General features: G+C 32.9%; 1 protein-coding gene across 1 annotated transcript in view; it reads left to right on the forward strand.

The window, feature by feature from the left end:
* Positions 1–16960, forward strand: part of LOC129222448 (cell adhesion molecule Dscam2-like) — a 327768-nt gene that overhangs the window by 269979 nt on the left and 40829 nt on the right. Inside the window, exons 12-15 of the mRNA XM_054856962.1 lie at positions 659–784; positions 4751–4924; positions 11460–11607; positions 13244–13392. Coding sequence (XP_054712937.1) covers positions 659–784; positions 4751–4924; positions 11460–11607; positions 13244–13392 — 597 coding nt within the window. The remainder of the gene's footprint in view (positions 1–658; positions 785–4750; positions 4925–11459; positions 11608–13243; positions 13393–16960) is intronic.

Consider the following 16960-nt stretch of genomic DNA (forward strand, 5'->3'; position numbering starts at 1 on the left):
CGTTTTTGCACAAAACAGAAAATTAAGAATCATATTCTATCAATATTTTTTATTTGTAGGTTGTGAAAACCAGTAGAAAAATAAACTCATATGTTTTTACTAACTTCTTGGGGTGTTTTGAAGGTGATCTGTAATGTTTTCATACACATATGCATAATTCATCTGAGTATTTTTTTTTATTCTACCTAGTTTTAAATGATATTTTTAAATTCCGATTTCTTTATCTAACTATAAAAAAAATAGGAGAAAATGAGCTGTTATCTGTATTGAAACATTATATAGAGGTAACGCTAAGAACCACATAAGAAAGAAATTATTTTTGTGTTGACAGAAGCAGCTATATAACTCTTAAAAATGCTTTGCAGTCGTCCACGTTTTTACACAAAGTAAAACAACAGTCATGAACACAACAAATTAGTATTGTCAAACAAAAGTTTGCCAAACTTGCATTTTTACAATGTTTTTAATGTATTTTGTTTCAAAATAATGCACTTTTTTCGTACCATCGAAAAGCATTAGTTTTTCTAAATCTCTCTCTCTCTTTTTTTTTTTTTTTTTGAGCCTTTTTTTTCAATCCTAATATCCTCTTTAGATTTGATAAAATTGTATTCTATGTATACTTATTCAAACTTATTTTTCTTCATTACTATTTCCATAGTGCCACCACAATGGACCGTAGAACCTAAAAACGCTACAGTCGTATTAGGAAATACTGTATGGATGGACTGTGCAGCTGTTGGGTTTCCAGCTCCCAGTATTCTTTGGAAAAAATTGATTTATACAGGTACAAATATATGACAGCTTTTAGTTTTTCTATTATGTAAACTTTAAAAATGCATATGAGTTTTAAAATAATAATAATAACAAAATAGAAAGAAAAAGTGAAGCCAAAGCCTCCTCTAATTGGGATGCAGCTGGTACTGTATACGCATTTATAGAGTCCAAAATGACATAGACTTAAGTATAGTACAACACAGGGCGTTGTTTCAAGAAAAAGCATTTATGGATTTATTTATTTATTTGTTGTTGCTTTGATCACGAAACCATGAACAACCATTACATCTTAGAAGAAGAAAATAATCCCAAGTTTCAAGTTTTTCAAGGCATAGCGTTTAAGGATATATTAATTGTAAAGAATCAATATAAATATATAGCTCTTGCGTATTTCAGACGATATGATATAACTAATATTTAGAATGTGGATAATACTATCAGTTTTACACCATCCATATTTTCTTTCGATGCAGAGTAAATAAAAATGGAAACCTGCGCATTTGATGAGTTAAAAATTGTCAATGTAGTTGAAAGAAACTAACAAAAATACAACTATAAATACTTCTACATGATGTAATAATGTACATCTTCAATCTATTGCAAGGACATTGTTCCATATTAGGGCTACATCATTTTTTTAACTTAAGGATTAGGATAATAAATGGTTAAGACATTTGGAAATATTTATTGTAACTTTTAGTCCTACTTTTTTCCGCGGCAGGATGGGAGCAGTTCTTCCCATATTTAAAAGTTAATATATAAAATGTTTGTAGTTTCCTTTGTATTAATAAGATATTATTGTTAAGTGTATTATAGGCACTAAAATTTGTTGAACTTAGTTTAACGTTATTTATCGTTGCCTCATAAATTGGAAATTGGTTAAGATACTATTTTAGGGTGAAAACTTGTTGGGGAAATTTAACACATTTAGGAAATCTTAAGTTTAATTATTAGTACTTTTTTGGGAGGAGGGAAAGTACTTTCCGCTATTAAAAGTTAATTTAGTATGTTTCCTTTAGCCTCAAAAATGCAGTCAGAAGTTATTACACAACTTAATGTCGAAACTAGCATTTGTTTGAAGTAGTCGGCTTTTCTTACCCACTGCCTCATAACGCACCAAGATACTATTTTTAAACAAGAAGACAATTAAAAACATGCAAATGAAAATAAACAGACGGCATTACGCCCCAAACACTTCAAACAATAAGCCCCAAATGATCTAATGTACTTCGCTCTTTTAAGTTAAAAAGTCAAATAAAAGCAACCTTTAAAAGTATTTTATTCCGACCACGAAATGCAAGACGGTTAAGCCTCAAAAACGAAATGGCGATTGTTTCTGTTAGCACCGAAGATTAAAGCGCCAAAAAGCAGCGGAACGCGACAGCGACAATGTAAGCTCTTCACTCTTAAGTAAGAAAAGTAGCAATTCTTCTTTTCATGTTTCCGAGATGCGCATTCGTACTTTTCTCATTTATTAGGAATTTTGTTTCCTTTCCCCACTTAATACTCACTTTTCTGGCTTTCATACTCCGTAATTACTTTGGTTTTACGCGCTTGTGCATTATGTTTCTAGCTCGAAGTGCTCTTTGCAGAAATTTATCTTTATGTCTTGTGTTTTTAATATTAGATAAACAGTCATTCAGAGCGTTTTTTCCGTGTTTATTTTTTCCGCTATCTTCTACGTAATGAGGTTTTTTTTTTTTTTTAGTTTTAAACTTTGTACTTGAGTGCACCACTCTTTGCTTTAAAGAAAAATAATAAGCAATTTATTTGTACTTGTAATTTCGTTAACTGAATGTACAAGTAGTTATCAAAGTAATGGAAACACCTGTGAATGAAAGTGACATTTTGAATGCGCTTCGTAAGTAATAAAAAATAAAATTAGATATCTATTTTTTTATAAATAGCAATGTATATGATGTAGTAGTATATAGTAGTTTAACGGAAGTTCTGGAAGCCTTGACATTTTTTCAAGCGCGTGAAATGTCGGACCTCTCAAATTTTCAAAGAGGCCAAATTGTTGGAGCGCGTCTAACTGGAGCAAATGTAACTGAAACATATCAATTTTTCGGCGTTTCTAGAGGTGCAGTATAAAGTCATGAGAGCCTACGCCCATTGCGGTAAGACCAGCTCGACAAAGCAAAATAGTGGACTCAAAGAGAAGTCTAGTGAAAGAAACCGACAGGTGTTGAAGCGGATTGTATTAGTGTCTAAAAAGTGAACAACATTAGCAAAAGTGACCACCGAACTAAATCACGATCTGGATTCACCAGTGTGAGTGATTATAGTAACAAGGGCTTTTTTATAAACGGAACATTTACGGCAGAGTAGCGATTCCGAATTTTTTTTCTCCAAGTGTTTCCATTATTTTGATAAATACCTGTACTTAATCGTTGTGTTTATTTTCCCTAGAGGGAACCATTGCTGCTCGTAGCTAATTGATTTGAATATAGCTCTAGCTTAATTCAGCGTTTAACCTAAACCATGATAACATCCTTGTTTTGGCTTCTTTTTAAATCTACTTTGGGTGCCAACCCACAAATGGGTGTCACCCGAAGGGATGGAGCCCCAATAGGAGGTAGCGGAATGTCACTGTGATCTTCAAAGACTTCCTTTTTCGCCAAACTATGTCTGCGGATTCGACAACTATGAAGACATAATTGCAACATTACAATTTTACAGTTTAGTAGGATTTTACGGTTAGGATAACGGCACCATTAACAGACATGCTTAAGACATCGCTCTCAAGTTGACCAAATTTTCTAAGAATTTTAATGTATTTAGACTTTTAAAACTATTTTTCTCTCATGCAACTACATCTCATCTAACGTTTGGCTGCTTCTGGATTCACTGAATTAGTTGATTCTATTTTTTATTTGCTCAATTTCTAAAAAAAGTCCGACTCCCCAGTAACAGACACCGACCATTCTTATGATACCCAGTAACAGATAGGATGAGAAAAGAATGCGTAATGGACGTAATTCCCATTTTCTCTTCAAAATGTGCAAGAGATCTTTATATTTAGATCTAATACCTTGAAAAATTCAAATGAACATGAAACACCGTCAGACCTTGCGGTGGCTGTTCATAAAATTCCACCACTGCCTTGTAAATACCAATTAGCTCATAAAATTACCTCTGAGAATACAAGATTGTTGTACCATATTAATGGGCCGCAGCTTCATCAGTTTTACCCGCCTTAAATTATTATTATTTAAATCCAAACTTGCGACTGTGTGTTTCTGGACCCTTGTCTGTTACTGGTGCCGTTACCCTACAGGCAACATGGATGCAAGCAATTTTTAACTTAAAATTTCAGGATTTTATTTTATGACAATGTATTTTGCGAGCCACCCTTCAAATGGGTGCAACCCCAGGCCTGACTGCCACTTTTCCACCTCGTGGTGACGCTACAGAATCTTACTTCCGACTTTTTTTTTTTTTTTTTTTAAAGCAATCACGATTGCTTATTGTTCTCACTTGACTGTTTTGATGTCCTTTGATTTTATTTTCCCACAGCCACCCTCTGCGCCATCACCGTCGACCGGCTCCTCACGATGCTGCTCCTATAGCGAAAGCCGTCTATAGGTTGCATTCATGTCCTACACACATGCGCATACATACGCAACTACACACACACGCACACATACCCACACATACACATACACATATACACATACACGCATACATACACACAACTACACACTCATGTCTGCACACAGACACAAACACATATGCCTACACACACCACGTACACATACCCCCCCCCCCCACATACACACACATTCATACACACAACTACCCACACACTTATGCCTGCACACAGACACAAACAGACATGCCTACACATACATACACACAACACATATACACCCCCACTCAAACACACACGCCTACATACACACACTCATGATTGAGAAAAACATAATTTGAAATCAAGATGCCAAAAATTCAAATTAATATATTTTTTTTTCAGAAAACACCGCTGGTGATTTCACGTATGTGCATTCAAGTCCAAGAGCTCATCGTTACAATAATGGGACACTCGTCTTGTCCGACGCGGAAGAGAACGATGCCGGAGCGTATCTGTGTCAAGCGAATAATGGAATTGGAGCCGGACTTAGTAAAATTGTATCCCTGCAAGTGCTAGGTAGGTAGCACCATTTTAATCATACCAGACGTGTTACCAAGTAGATAATGCTAGCAGAAAGTTTGCCTATAACAAATATAAGCAAAAAAAAAAAAACAATAATAAAGTCGCTTCCTACTTTAACCTAATATATATATATATATATATATATATATATATATATATATATATATATATATATATATATATATATATATATATATATATATATATATATATATATATATATATATATATATATATATATATATATATATATATATATATGTATATATGTATATATATATATATATATATATATATATATATATATATATATATCGTGTATATTTAATGTCTACACTTCTGAAATATTTGGGGACAATTTTAAGATTTATATGTGATAGCTGACAATTTTAAGCATTTGTGAAATGATGTATATTTTGAAACTCAATCAGCAAAATACTAATTCGCACAGAAATAAGAAAATCTTCGTTGCAGTATTCTTTTTAACTAGAAAATCGACCGTCAAGATATGGCGGGTGAAAATTGCTTCTACATTTGAACGAAGCCATTGCCTGTTTATTGATATTTTGATAGTTAAAATTTTAACCCTAACTCCAATGGATGAACCCTAAACTCCAGTAGATAGCGTTCAATGTTCAACGTTTTTTCGTTTCTTCAATCCCCTGAAATGACAATCTTACCAATAAAATAGTTCAGTTACTGGATTTAGTTCAGCCTTGTCACAATGAAGCATTTTCCTGCATTTAAATCATTTTTCTTAAACATATTTTGAAAGTATTATGCCGTGGCGCGAGTTTCGTTGTTGAAAAGGTCAGGAGCGTTACTGGATCATTGGTTATTATAAATATTAGAATAAATATTTGGGTGGGTTATCGTCCTATGGTGAAAACAAAATCAGTAACCTTTTCACCCATAGGACGATGATACACCACAATTCTTATATTGCTTTAAAAATTTGCATTTTAATAAAACCATTGTTCAAAAATGATAGTGATAGACAATGATCTTTTAGTTGATGGTTCACCTACATTTTAGAGTGGAATGTGTTGAAAAAAGCACCTATAGTTCATGTTCTAATCACATTGGAACGTTGGAACTAAATTTTATCTGATGCAGAAAAATCAGAAGGGGATATAGTTATTTTCATTTCATTTTCGCGAGCATTTTTTTCGTCCTCATATAATTAGATTGATGCAAAATTATTACAATTTTATTCTTTAATTTCAAGTTATTCTTTTTAACCCCGACGCAAAAGGAGGAGTTCTAAATTTAACAACTCGTGTACATATGTGCGTGTATATACTACCGTGTGCAGGTAAACGGCAGTATCTGCAGAAATGGGTTTTCGAGATATTTGAAAAAAAAAAAAAAAAGATCATTGAGATTATCTGCAAACTGTAAGACTGATCTCAGGGGCGGATTAAGGGGAAGGTCAAAGGGTTAGCTGACCTGTGAAGAATTTTATTATGATTATTACCAATCTTCAAATTTTTAGATTCGGAAAAATTGTACATAAAATTGATGTTAGCCTGGTTTTTCCTTCGTCTTATAAGGTATTTCTTCTCAACACATCACAGTTCAAAGGATTCACTGAGTTTGTGGGCTATTGCTATTTTCAGTTTTTTTGTTCATTTTCAAAAGCACAATCATTTCTAATGAGTTTAACCATTGAAAAATTCTAGAGAAGGGGGACTTAAATGGGTATTCATCTAACTGAAAGGCAGGGGGAGGGGGGATTCTATCACCCTTGAGGGGATAGGCGCCCTTGCTTAAGAGAATATTTTTTACATAGAAGATAACACGCAGGGCAATTGAAACTTGATCTGCCTTATAAATATCCGATCACCCTTGAGGGGATGGGCGCCCCTGCTTAAGAGATACTTTTTTTACATAGGAGATATCACGCAAGACAATTGAAACTTGATGTGCCTTATAAATATTTCTGGATCCTGCGGTATTGAATAACTTGATGGAAAGTGTTGTTCGTTGTGACTCATTTGAGTTGACCGGTTTAAGGTTTTGCTGGATATTAGTTTTACATTACTCTAAAATGCTCTCCTAATGAGTTTCTGATTTTTTGACAAGAGCCTCTGTATAAATAGGCCGTCGCCATTTTGGATCGGATTTTTCATTTTTGAGGAGATAGTGTCACCAGAGCAAAGTTTCTGGTTTTGCCAAATTAGCCAAAAATAATGCTTTATTTAGTAAACTAGTCACGTGCCACTAATAATTGCTCACAGTGAGAAATCACCAAACTCGATAACTTACAAGAAAAGACAATCACTCAAAGACGCGCTCCGATCCAGAGAGGCTGACCTAATGCTGATGCGTCGAATTGTATATATTAGAGCCGCTATATAGATAGGCCGACGCATCAGCTTAAGTTTGGATCGGATTTTCATTGTTGCACTGTTAGGGTTACTAAAGCAAAGTTTTGGATTTCGCCAAATTTGCCAAAAATAATACAGTAGTACCTCCTGTAAGGGACACCTCCAAATAAGGGACACCTCTATTTAAGGGACATTTTTTCTGGTCCCAGTCCCTTTGAATTGGGACCTCCATGTATTTGCCTCTGAATAAGGGACACTCTATTTAAGGGACAGTTACAGAGAAAACTTACAACAACTAATGTATAAATGCATCATACAAAGTATTGAATTTACTGGAATTTAAGAATCTAATTCAACTAAAGAAAGTTTGACAATAACGTGTACAAATATGATTGTTATAAAATTCTTGCCAAAATTTGCATGCATGTTTTCTCCACTTAGTATTTTTTTCAAGTAGGCTAACAGCCAAAGGATAATCAACGGCCCATGAATAGCTTCGTGTAAAAAACTTGAAATGTGGACACTGATTGAAATTTATATCAAATTAAATTTTAAATTCTATGGAATCGAACAAGTTCATATACACTCATGTCCAGTCATGGAATTACTTCAAAATAATTCCTGTATGTTACAAAACTATAGCAGTGCCATTTTTTTTTTTTAATTTTAATTATTATAAGAATAGCATTTGAAATTTAATTACGTTTAAATTTCATTCAATTTCTAAATAATTTTTAGCATTTTATCTTAAATGCTATGTTTAGTACGAAATTATACGGAGTTAATATGATGCATGCATCATTTCATATACCGCCGAACAAGGGACACCTCTATTTAAGGGACGAAATTTCTGGTCCCCTCAGTGTCCCTTATTGAGAGGTTCTACTGTCTTTAGGTTAAGAAACAATTCACGTGTGTGCCGCTAATAATTGCTCACAGTGAACAATCACCAAACGCGATAACTCGCCAAAAAGACAACCACTCAAACACGCGCTCCGATCCAAAAAGGCTAATCTTAAGCTGATGCGTCGGCTCGTATATATAGGGGCCTTAGTTTAGACAAGTGGCATGAAATTTCTCTCCTACAATACCAATAAAAACACACTGTTGTGCCTAAACACAACTTCAAAACGTCAGAAAATTTAGATTTGAGAAAATAAATAAAATAATCCAGTAACCATCTGTATCTAATAAGAATTCGAAAGTTATTTCTTAGTATATGAAGTTGTGAGACATGAAAATTAACCCTTGTTAATTTTAAGAATGTTATTTTTCATACCATTTACATTTATCTCCAAAAATTGATTTTCTAAACTCTTACAAGCGCTTTATCCATGCTGCAAACACTTAGCTTGGTGTCAATCAGTTAATAAATCATTCTTCAGCTTCAAGTAAACTTTCTTAACTGAAGTTAATAATTATGTCTTTGAAAAGGATGTCAAAATGTGTGAGGGAATATTTTGCTTGAAATTCTTGTTAGTAGTTTCGAAAAATTGCGCTAACAAGAGCAACCATAAGATGGTTAATATTTAAACGCACATAAGCTTCTTCAACTCGATTAAAAGTTGTATTTTGATCAAATGTTGCTACTAAATTGTGAAATTTTTCAATTTTTACAGTACCACGATTTACAATAGGGTATGCTCAGTAAAAGCTGCTAATTTGTCCCTCACTAACAGATAATATATTTCACAGAAAAAAAAAAAAGAGTCCGTGGATACATATTTTTTTATGTAAGAAACCAAACGCACGTTAGTGATTTCTTGTGCAACAAGTTACCAGTTCAACTTATTAGTTTTCTTTTCTAATAATAAAACATAACGTCTGTGTCTCTGGATCTATGGATGTCTGTTACGTGCATAGCGCCTAGACCGTTCGGCCGATTTTTATGAAATTTGGCACAAAATTAGTTTGTAGCATAGGTGTGAGCACTTCGAAGCGATTTTTTGAAAATTCAAGTTTAATCTTTTTCTATTCCAATTTTAAGCCACTATTGGTGGATTTAATTCATTTGCAGCAATACCGAGCGAATTACCGTAACATGGACGAGTAAATTACCATACCGTGGACAAGCAAATTAACATAACATGGACGAGGAAATTAACATAGTATATTGGCGAGAATTTCTTAATCCATTATTTGTAAATATACAGGCGAACCAAATGACCTTTTATTTTTTTATTACAGGCAAAGCAAGGCGGGTTTCGCTAGTAATTAATATATTAGTTGCCACGTGCGGGGAAAAAATGGACGTTTTTCCTTGGAATGGCCTATTATTACCATTAAGTTACTTAAGCTACCTTCAGTTACTTAAGTGTTCACATAAAACCGTTTACGTCCAAACAATATTATCTTCTAAAAAACAATATTAACTTCTTTCAAAGTGTATGTTTTCTCTTTACCAAATTATTTCTAGATATATTTAACGATTTAATATCAAAGAATGCTTTAAGTGATTCTAAAGAACTATAATTAAAGTACCATTCTAAATGTAGACATTTTCTAAGAGACTGTAATGTAGTAGTTTAAGAATACCATAGCAACGTAATATAAATCAGTTCATCCTTTGAATACTTTCCAAGGAAATAATTATGTAATAATGAAAAAAAAAAAAAGTAGCAGTAAAAAAATAACACATCGAAACATTCTGCTTAGCACATAAGTTATTTTCCCTCGTCTTCCCGTTTTCGAGACATAAGGTCTTTATTCTTGAAATTTTAAGCAAAATCGGAAGGTACCGAGGACTTCACCGTCTGTATATGACAGAAGAGTCATGTGGAAAGCATACGGATTACATGTTAAATTTCTCGTCGAAACTGGCTAAAGTTGGCGACTTTTCTTGGAACACACTTTAAGACCTTATATTTCGATATCGAGGACGAGGGGTCAGATCAAACAAGTTTTCCCGCCCCAAAATATGTTTTACTATAAATGAATCAATTTACCAACCATTTGCTGCACACACGTGTTTCTGTGTAACAAATAAAACATTTTTCAATGCAAAAAAGTCTGAACTCTTCGATGAAAAGTCATAAGAGGAAAGTAACACGGTAGAACAGGAGACAGTAAAAATACCAAAAAATGGAAATCAACAAAACAAATAAGGCAAAATGACACCTGGAGTCGAAATTTACTATATACTTCCATCACGGAAAATCCTTTAATTAATAAATTTCCAGGAAATCCTATAAACAGTGCAAGTTGTATAAAATTCAACCACTTCGAAAAAATTAGCAATAAATTTACCGGCGAGAAAAAAAAAATTAGAAGCAATGTAACAAATCGAGATATGCAGAAAAAAAGAGTGAAATATAAAAAAATTGGAATAACTTGTTTACAAAACAAAGAAGTTTGCAATTTTTTCTGCATCAAAACGTTACTAATTTGATTCATTTAATTTTCAAGCACAAAGGTATTTATTCGTTATTTATGCATTACTATGTTTTTTCAATTGCTACTCATTTAATGTTTTTCAATATTGCACTATCATATTGATTATTGTTTTGGAAAATGTTTAAACGGGTTTCGAAACGTTAATGCTCATTTTTTAAGCAAACTCGTTCACTACCAATCACACATGGTTAAGTTACTCCGGGGACAGCAACAAGGACTATTCGGAGAGTGATGTCACTACCAATCACATTCCTCTCTATTTAACCCTGGAGATCACTTTTGTTACGTTAGTGCTCGCGCTTCGGTCTTTTCCCCGCCGTAGCGATCCGTGAGACGAAAGCAGAAGAAAGGAAGTGCCGGAGAGAAAATGACACCTGACTAGGATGACGCACTATTGGTCTAAATGACCAACATACATTTCCAAAAGCTATGCAACCTTGAAATACCGAAGAAAATTCTCAGAACTAAGTGTGTGGGCTGGGGAGAGACTGACTTTCAGCTACACAGATGGACCCCATTATTAGAATAAGGGTCGGATAAAGTGAAATATCTGACAATGGGCGGGGAATCGACCGAATCGCGACTTCTCTAGGGTTAAAAATAAGGGTGCGACGAGCTCAATTCAACGTATGGATAAAACGGAGATTTTAACAGAGAACGTGTGAAACAGATATTTAAGAATGAAACAAGTCGATTACATAAAATTTGCGCTCTTAGCCTTAAAACATATGCGTCTATTTTCAATAGTGCTAATTTCTGACAAGTAATGCATTTCAGTATCACATCATTTTGTTTTCTATTTTTAGTACCACCTCGCTTCAAGGACGCATACCAGAGCAAAGCTACCAGGGAAGGACTAAACGTGACATTGAAATGCGATGCTTCCGGCCACGCCCCGATCACCATTACTTGGCATAAAAATAAAACAGTTCTGGAAGCAAAAACAAATCCCAGGTAATTATTATTTCTCTAAAACTTATAAATAAAACATTTTTTTTTTAAATTCTCTTTTAAACTGCGAAACGCATTGTTTGCTGTTAAATAATATTTTTTGACAATCTTGGGGAGACAGTACCAGAAAAAGTTGATTATAAAATCGTATAGGATCATTGGAAATACATTTGGAATTTAAGTTTCATATTTATAAAATATTTCGGGGAAGGGGGCGATTGCACTTGAATTACTCTGAAATTAAAATATTTGATTTAACTAATTTATTGAGATAATTTAAAAACTTTTAGAAAATTTTTGGTACAGTGATGCACATAATGCATTTTCAATCTAAAACCAAGTATAGCAACGAGAATAAGAAAAAAAAATATATATATACTATTGGAAAAACAATAAAAACCCATGCAACAGTTACGTAACAAATGGTTTCTACCAAAATACTGCCCGATCTTATTTTTACAGTGCTGCTGAATTTCTCGTATTATGCTGGCTAAATATTACTAAAAAAAAAAATTGAGAACTAATAACGCAATGTTGTGTTCATGACATTGTTTATCACACAAATATTAACAAATAACGAAATACTTTTGCGATATAGCTTAAGATACAGACCTTATCTTCAACTTGGTACACATTTAAAAATCAAGGTTTGAGTCTGTGCATTAAATTGTTGATAGTCGGTACATTAAATTGAATCACAACGTCACACAATTAGTGCAAAAATAATTCTTTTGACCTGATTTAACTTTTTCTTAATCAAAAACCGATCTAATGTAGCATAAATGAGCACCAATAACTTGATCCTGTTCGTAAAATGTCTCATTTTTTTAAATGTTGTCTCACAGTAAAAAAAAAAAAAACTAATTTGAATTTTGACATCTTGAATTCAAATTATGTTTTTCGCAATCACGAGTCTGTGTATGTAGGCCTGTGTGTTTCAGTGTGGGGGTATGTGTGTTTGTGTCTGTGTGCAGGCATGAATGTGTGGGTAGTTGTGTGTATGTGTGTTTGTATGCTTTTGTGTGTGTGTATGTGTAGGTGTCTGTATGTATGCGTGTGTGTATGTGTATATGTGTTTGTGTATGTGTGTGTATGTGTGCGTGTGTGTGTAGTTGTGTATGTATGCGCATGTGTGTAGGACATAGATGCAACCTGGAGACGGCTTTCGCTATAGGAGCAACATCGTGAGGAGCTGGTCGACGGTGATGGTGCGGAGGGTGGCGGTGGGAAACTAAAATGATAGAACGCCAGAAACAGTCAAATGAAAGCAATGAGCAATCGTGATTACTAAAAAAAAAAAAAAAAACAAAAAAAAAAAAAACATGTTCATTTTTATTCTAAATCAGGGAAATGAATATTTATTAATAATCATAAATGCGCCATCGCCGCACATAGTATGTTTTTGCCACTGCGTTATATTACACAGTATTCTTTTTTCAACGATCACAATCTCTCTCTAGGACAACTTAATGATCTGATCTTTATCTTAAAGATTTTGTGTCAAAATTTTTGTCGTAGACTGAACGCAAAAGAAAGCTTACAAAAACTATGAAAAATATTTCAAAATAGTCATTTCAAGATGAATATAGAAAACACTTGCTTCTAAGAATAATACTTTCTGATCCATTTTCGTTTTTAGGTATTTTATCAGAAATATATCGAAGAAACATCAAACAATTTCTGAACTGCAGATACTGAACTCAAATCGAAATGATACAGGAAAATATACTTGCTCTGCCGTAAGTGATATTGGGACAGACGAAGCTATTATTCAATTTGTTGTTCAAGGTAAGAGTAGAAACTATTTTTATATCTTAAATAAATCAACCGTAAGATTTCCAAGAAAACTCAAACCGTATGCTTGCTCATTTCGTTTATGCGAAGATATATATATATATATATATATATATATATATATATATATATATATATATATATATATATATATATATATATATATATATATATATATATATATATATATATACATTAATTTTAATAAAAGTGAAAAATATTGAAAAGACCACACCAAAAGCCCATAGATGCGCAACGCAGCAAAACTAAAAAGCCAAGTAAATATAAAATATGCAAGTCAAATAACAAACATTAAACAAATTATATAAAAAATAATGATGAGAAAAAGGAAAATTGCAAACAGCTATTTAATAGGAAAAGACAAAGTATGAATCCAAAGCTCATCAGCCGAGGAGTATTCAATAAATATGGTCAAAAGACCAAAAAATTTAACTATGAACTAAAAGAGAGTGTTTAAGTTCCAGTACAAGCAATTTAGAGTAACATTGGGCAAATGAACCACATGTTAAAATATAAACAATAAACAAGAGCTCAAACCTAAAACTAAAAGCAGGGATTTCGCCTCGACTAATTAGGAAAACAAGTTCCGAAATATTTAGCCATCCACGTGACAGTACCTGCCTATAACCAAAATTATCTTACCTTGAGATCCATTTATAATAAAACCAACCCAATGTTCAACTTGACAGAATTCATTCCAGTTATCAAGGTAAAAGTAAAAAATAGATCCATATCCAAAGAGATTAATCCAAAAACATGCCAGTCGTCTGTTTCCCACGTGTAAAATCCTTCCACCTCAAGCGATCCAAAAAAAAAAAAAAAAAAAAAAATGGTTTGTCACGGTTGTATCATACATTTACACAGTCAAACGGTTTCAAAAGAAGCGAAATGTTCATTGAAGGTTATACTTAAGCAAATGTTTTCAACCAGATTATTAGGGAAGTTATTATTTAAAAGGATATTTTTGAGTACAGAAATTTCTTGATTAAATGCGGAAATGGTATCGCAACTCAAGCGCTCGAATACGCTATCTTTCGGTGATTTATAAAATCAAAGAAAAAGGTAAAACTTTGCGTTCCACGTGTGTCTGTTGGTAAACATAGGCAGTTTGTTACGAGTGTTAATTAACGCATTCGATGTGTCTTAGATTGCCCTCAGCAACAGAAAGTGTTTCGTCCCTTTAAAAAAAATGTTGTTTTCTATATTTCTCTTTAAAAAGTGAATTGGTTGTCGTAAATGGCGAAAGCGTAAACACAAGAAAACTTTCGATTAACAAACTTCGCATTATCAACGAATATGCTCGTCTGTTCGATGCATTTTTTTTTTTTTTTGAAAGAGGATAACGTTATACCAGGTATTTTTTTCTACTATTTTGTGTGACTTTATAAGTTTATTTTAAATCTTAAGCTGGAAAGAAAGATTTGATAATATTAGCAGAAGAATAAGGACTTTCATATCCGCCTACTTTAATAACAATTAATTTAAATAACCTTATTTTGCTGCAGCATTTAGTTGGAATGGACAGTATGCAAAATATTTTCTTGAATATATTATCGTAGAACGAAATGAAAAATGTTTAACGCTGAGAATTTTCGTCGCCAATATAGTGCAATTATAGTTTAGGGTTATAGTTTTAGTATTGTGAGAGCTAAGAACCCTTGGCGAGATTTTGCATGACAGTTGTAAACCATTTTTAATTTTTATCATGTGTAAATTAAAATGGTAGGAAGATAACAGAATTCGATAATTTTAGAGAAATAATGGAAGATCATTAAAAAGAAAACTACCACCATGTATCCGTGAGAATTTTATAGATGATGCATGACAGAATTGGATCATAATTCAGAAATTAGAAAGGCACAAAAGAGGAAAAATTAAAATTAACCGATTCGCAATATGAGAAATAACTCAGCTTCAAATGTAAAATAATTAACGTTAGCCAAACAAGACAAAAAAGTATTATCTTCCTCTTTTGATAACACTGGTGAACAAAGGTTTTGTTACATGAAATATTTTTAGTGTTCTTATGGCCAGAATGAAAATGTAGTTCCATCAAGAATTGATAAATATAGAATTCAACATCGGGGAAATAGCTGCTTATAACTACGAACTACGAAATTCGCATTAATTTCTAACCATTTTTAATGTTTCTTGAATTCTCATTTCCTTCTACGTGTGCCAGAATATCCATAAGACTTTAAAAAATAATTTTAAAAGAATAAAACCAAAAAGTCATGCATACAAACACAAATTACTATGCTTATTAGCATCTACGTTGCGGTGTGCGTTTGTTTTACCTTTTTCCTCCGCCATTAGACGGTGGCTGCAGTGCCCCCTATAGTTGTTAGAGTTGCGAATGGGGTCGTTTCCAAAATTTTAAAAGTAGTTTTTTCTGAAAGAGCATGCTTAAAATTGTAGGATCTGACCACTTTTTAAATAATTTGTTAAAGTTTATTATTTTTAAAAAATTACTTTAATCGATGCGCTTTGTTTTTTACGTTTCTGTCGTGTGACATCACAAATGACATCAAAAATTCTTTACCTCTTGAGCCGCTTTCAGAATAAAGTTTAGCACTTGTTCCTGCGCATAAGAAAAAAAACTAGAACGAGTCCACTGCATGTGGTTTTTATGAGTGTGTCAACATCAGTTTTACCCGCCTACAATTCTTATTATTTAAATCCAAACTTATAACTCTCTGTTACTGGACCCTTGTCTGTTACTGGTGCCGTTACCCTAGTGGATCACTTAATTTACATTTACTCTTTACCTCTTGAGCCACTTTCATAATAATGTTTAGCACTTATTCCTGCGAATAAGAAAAAGACAAGTGCAAGTCCACTGCCTGTAGCTTGTTTTTTATACAGCGCAATTTACCATAGTTTTTTTTTAACCTTAAAACTTAAGAGTAAAATTAGTTTTTTCGCAAAATGTAACTTCAACGTGGAGGTTTTTAGTGTAGATTTTTGTCAGATCTTACAAAAGTATTCAATAATGAGACGATTAGTTATATGATTAATGTATAATGAAGAACGTATAAATTGAATCAAACATTGTCTTATTTGTGTGACATTCTTTTATTGAGGAATTATACAAATCAGTCTTTTAAGAAACCCAAAACAAATATTTCAAGTTAACAATAATAGTTTTGCAACCTCGTCAGAAAATATTTCAGCTCGTGAGATTTCAAGTGAAGTTTCTCATTAATTTCAGTTATTTGCTAAATACCTTCGGCTTTGGAATTCATCGACATATTGAACTAAAGTGGCCTGACAGTTGATTGCTGGAAGCAATCACTAATATTTGCTGAAATAGTTTTACGGGGAAAATAACGTACATATTAACTTGATCTGGAATAATTTCAAACTCCTGACATTAGACTATGCATTCGGAAACGTATTTTGGATTTGATGCTTGTTGCTCTTTAGTTCTACTGAAATACAATATACACTATTTCTTTCTAATTTAGAAGTCGAAGCGCTAATCTATTGATTCTAAAGAGCAAGAGAAAAGTGAATGAGTCACGTGTTTCAATTTTAAATA

The sequence above is a fragment of the Uloborus diversus genome, chromosome 5 (assembly GCF_026930045.1).
Source record: "Uloborus diversus isolate 005 chromosome 5, Udiv.v.3.1, whole genome shotgun sequence".
NCBI classification, from domain to species: domain Eukaryota; kingdom Metazoa; phylum Arthropoda; class Arachnida; order Araneae; family Uloboridae; genus Uloborus; species Uloborus diversus.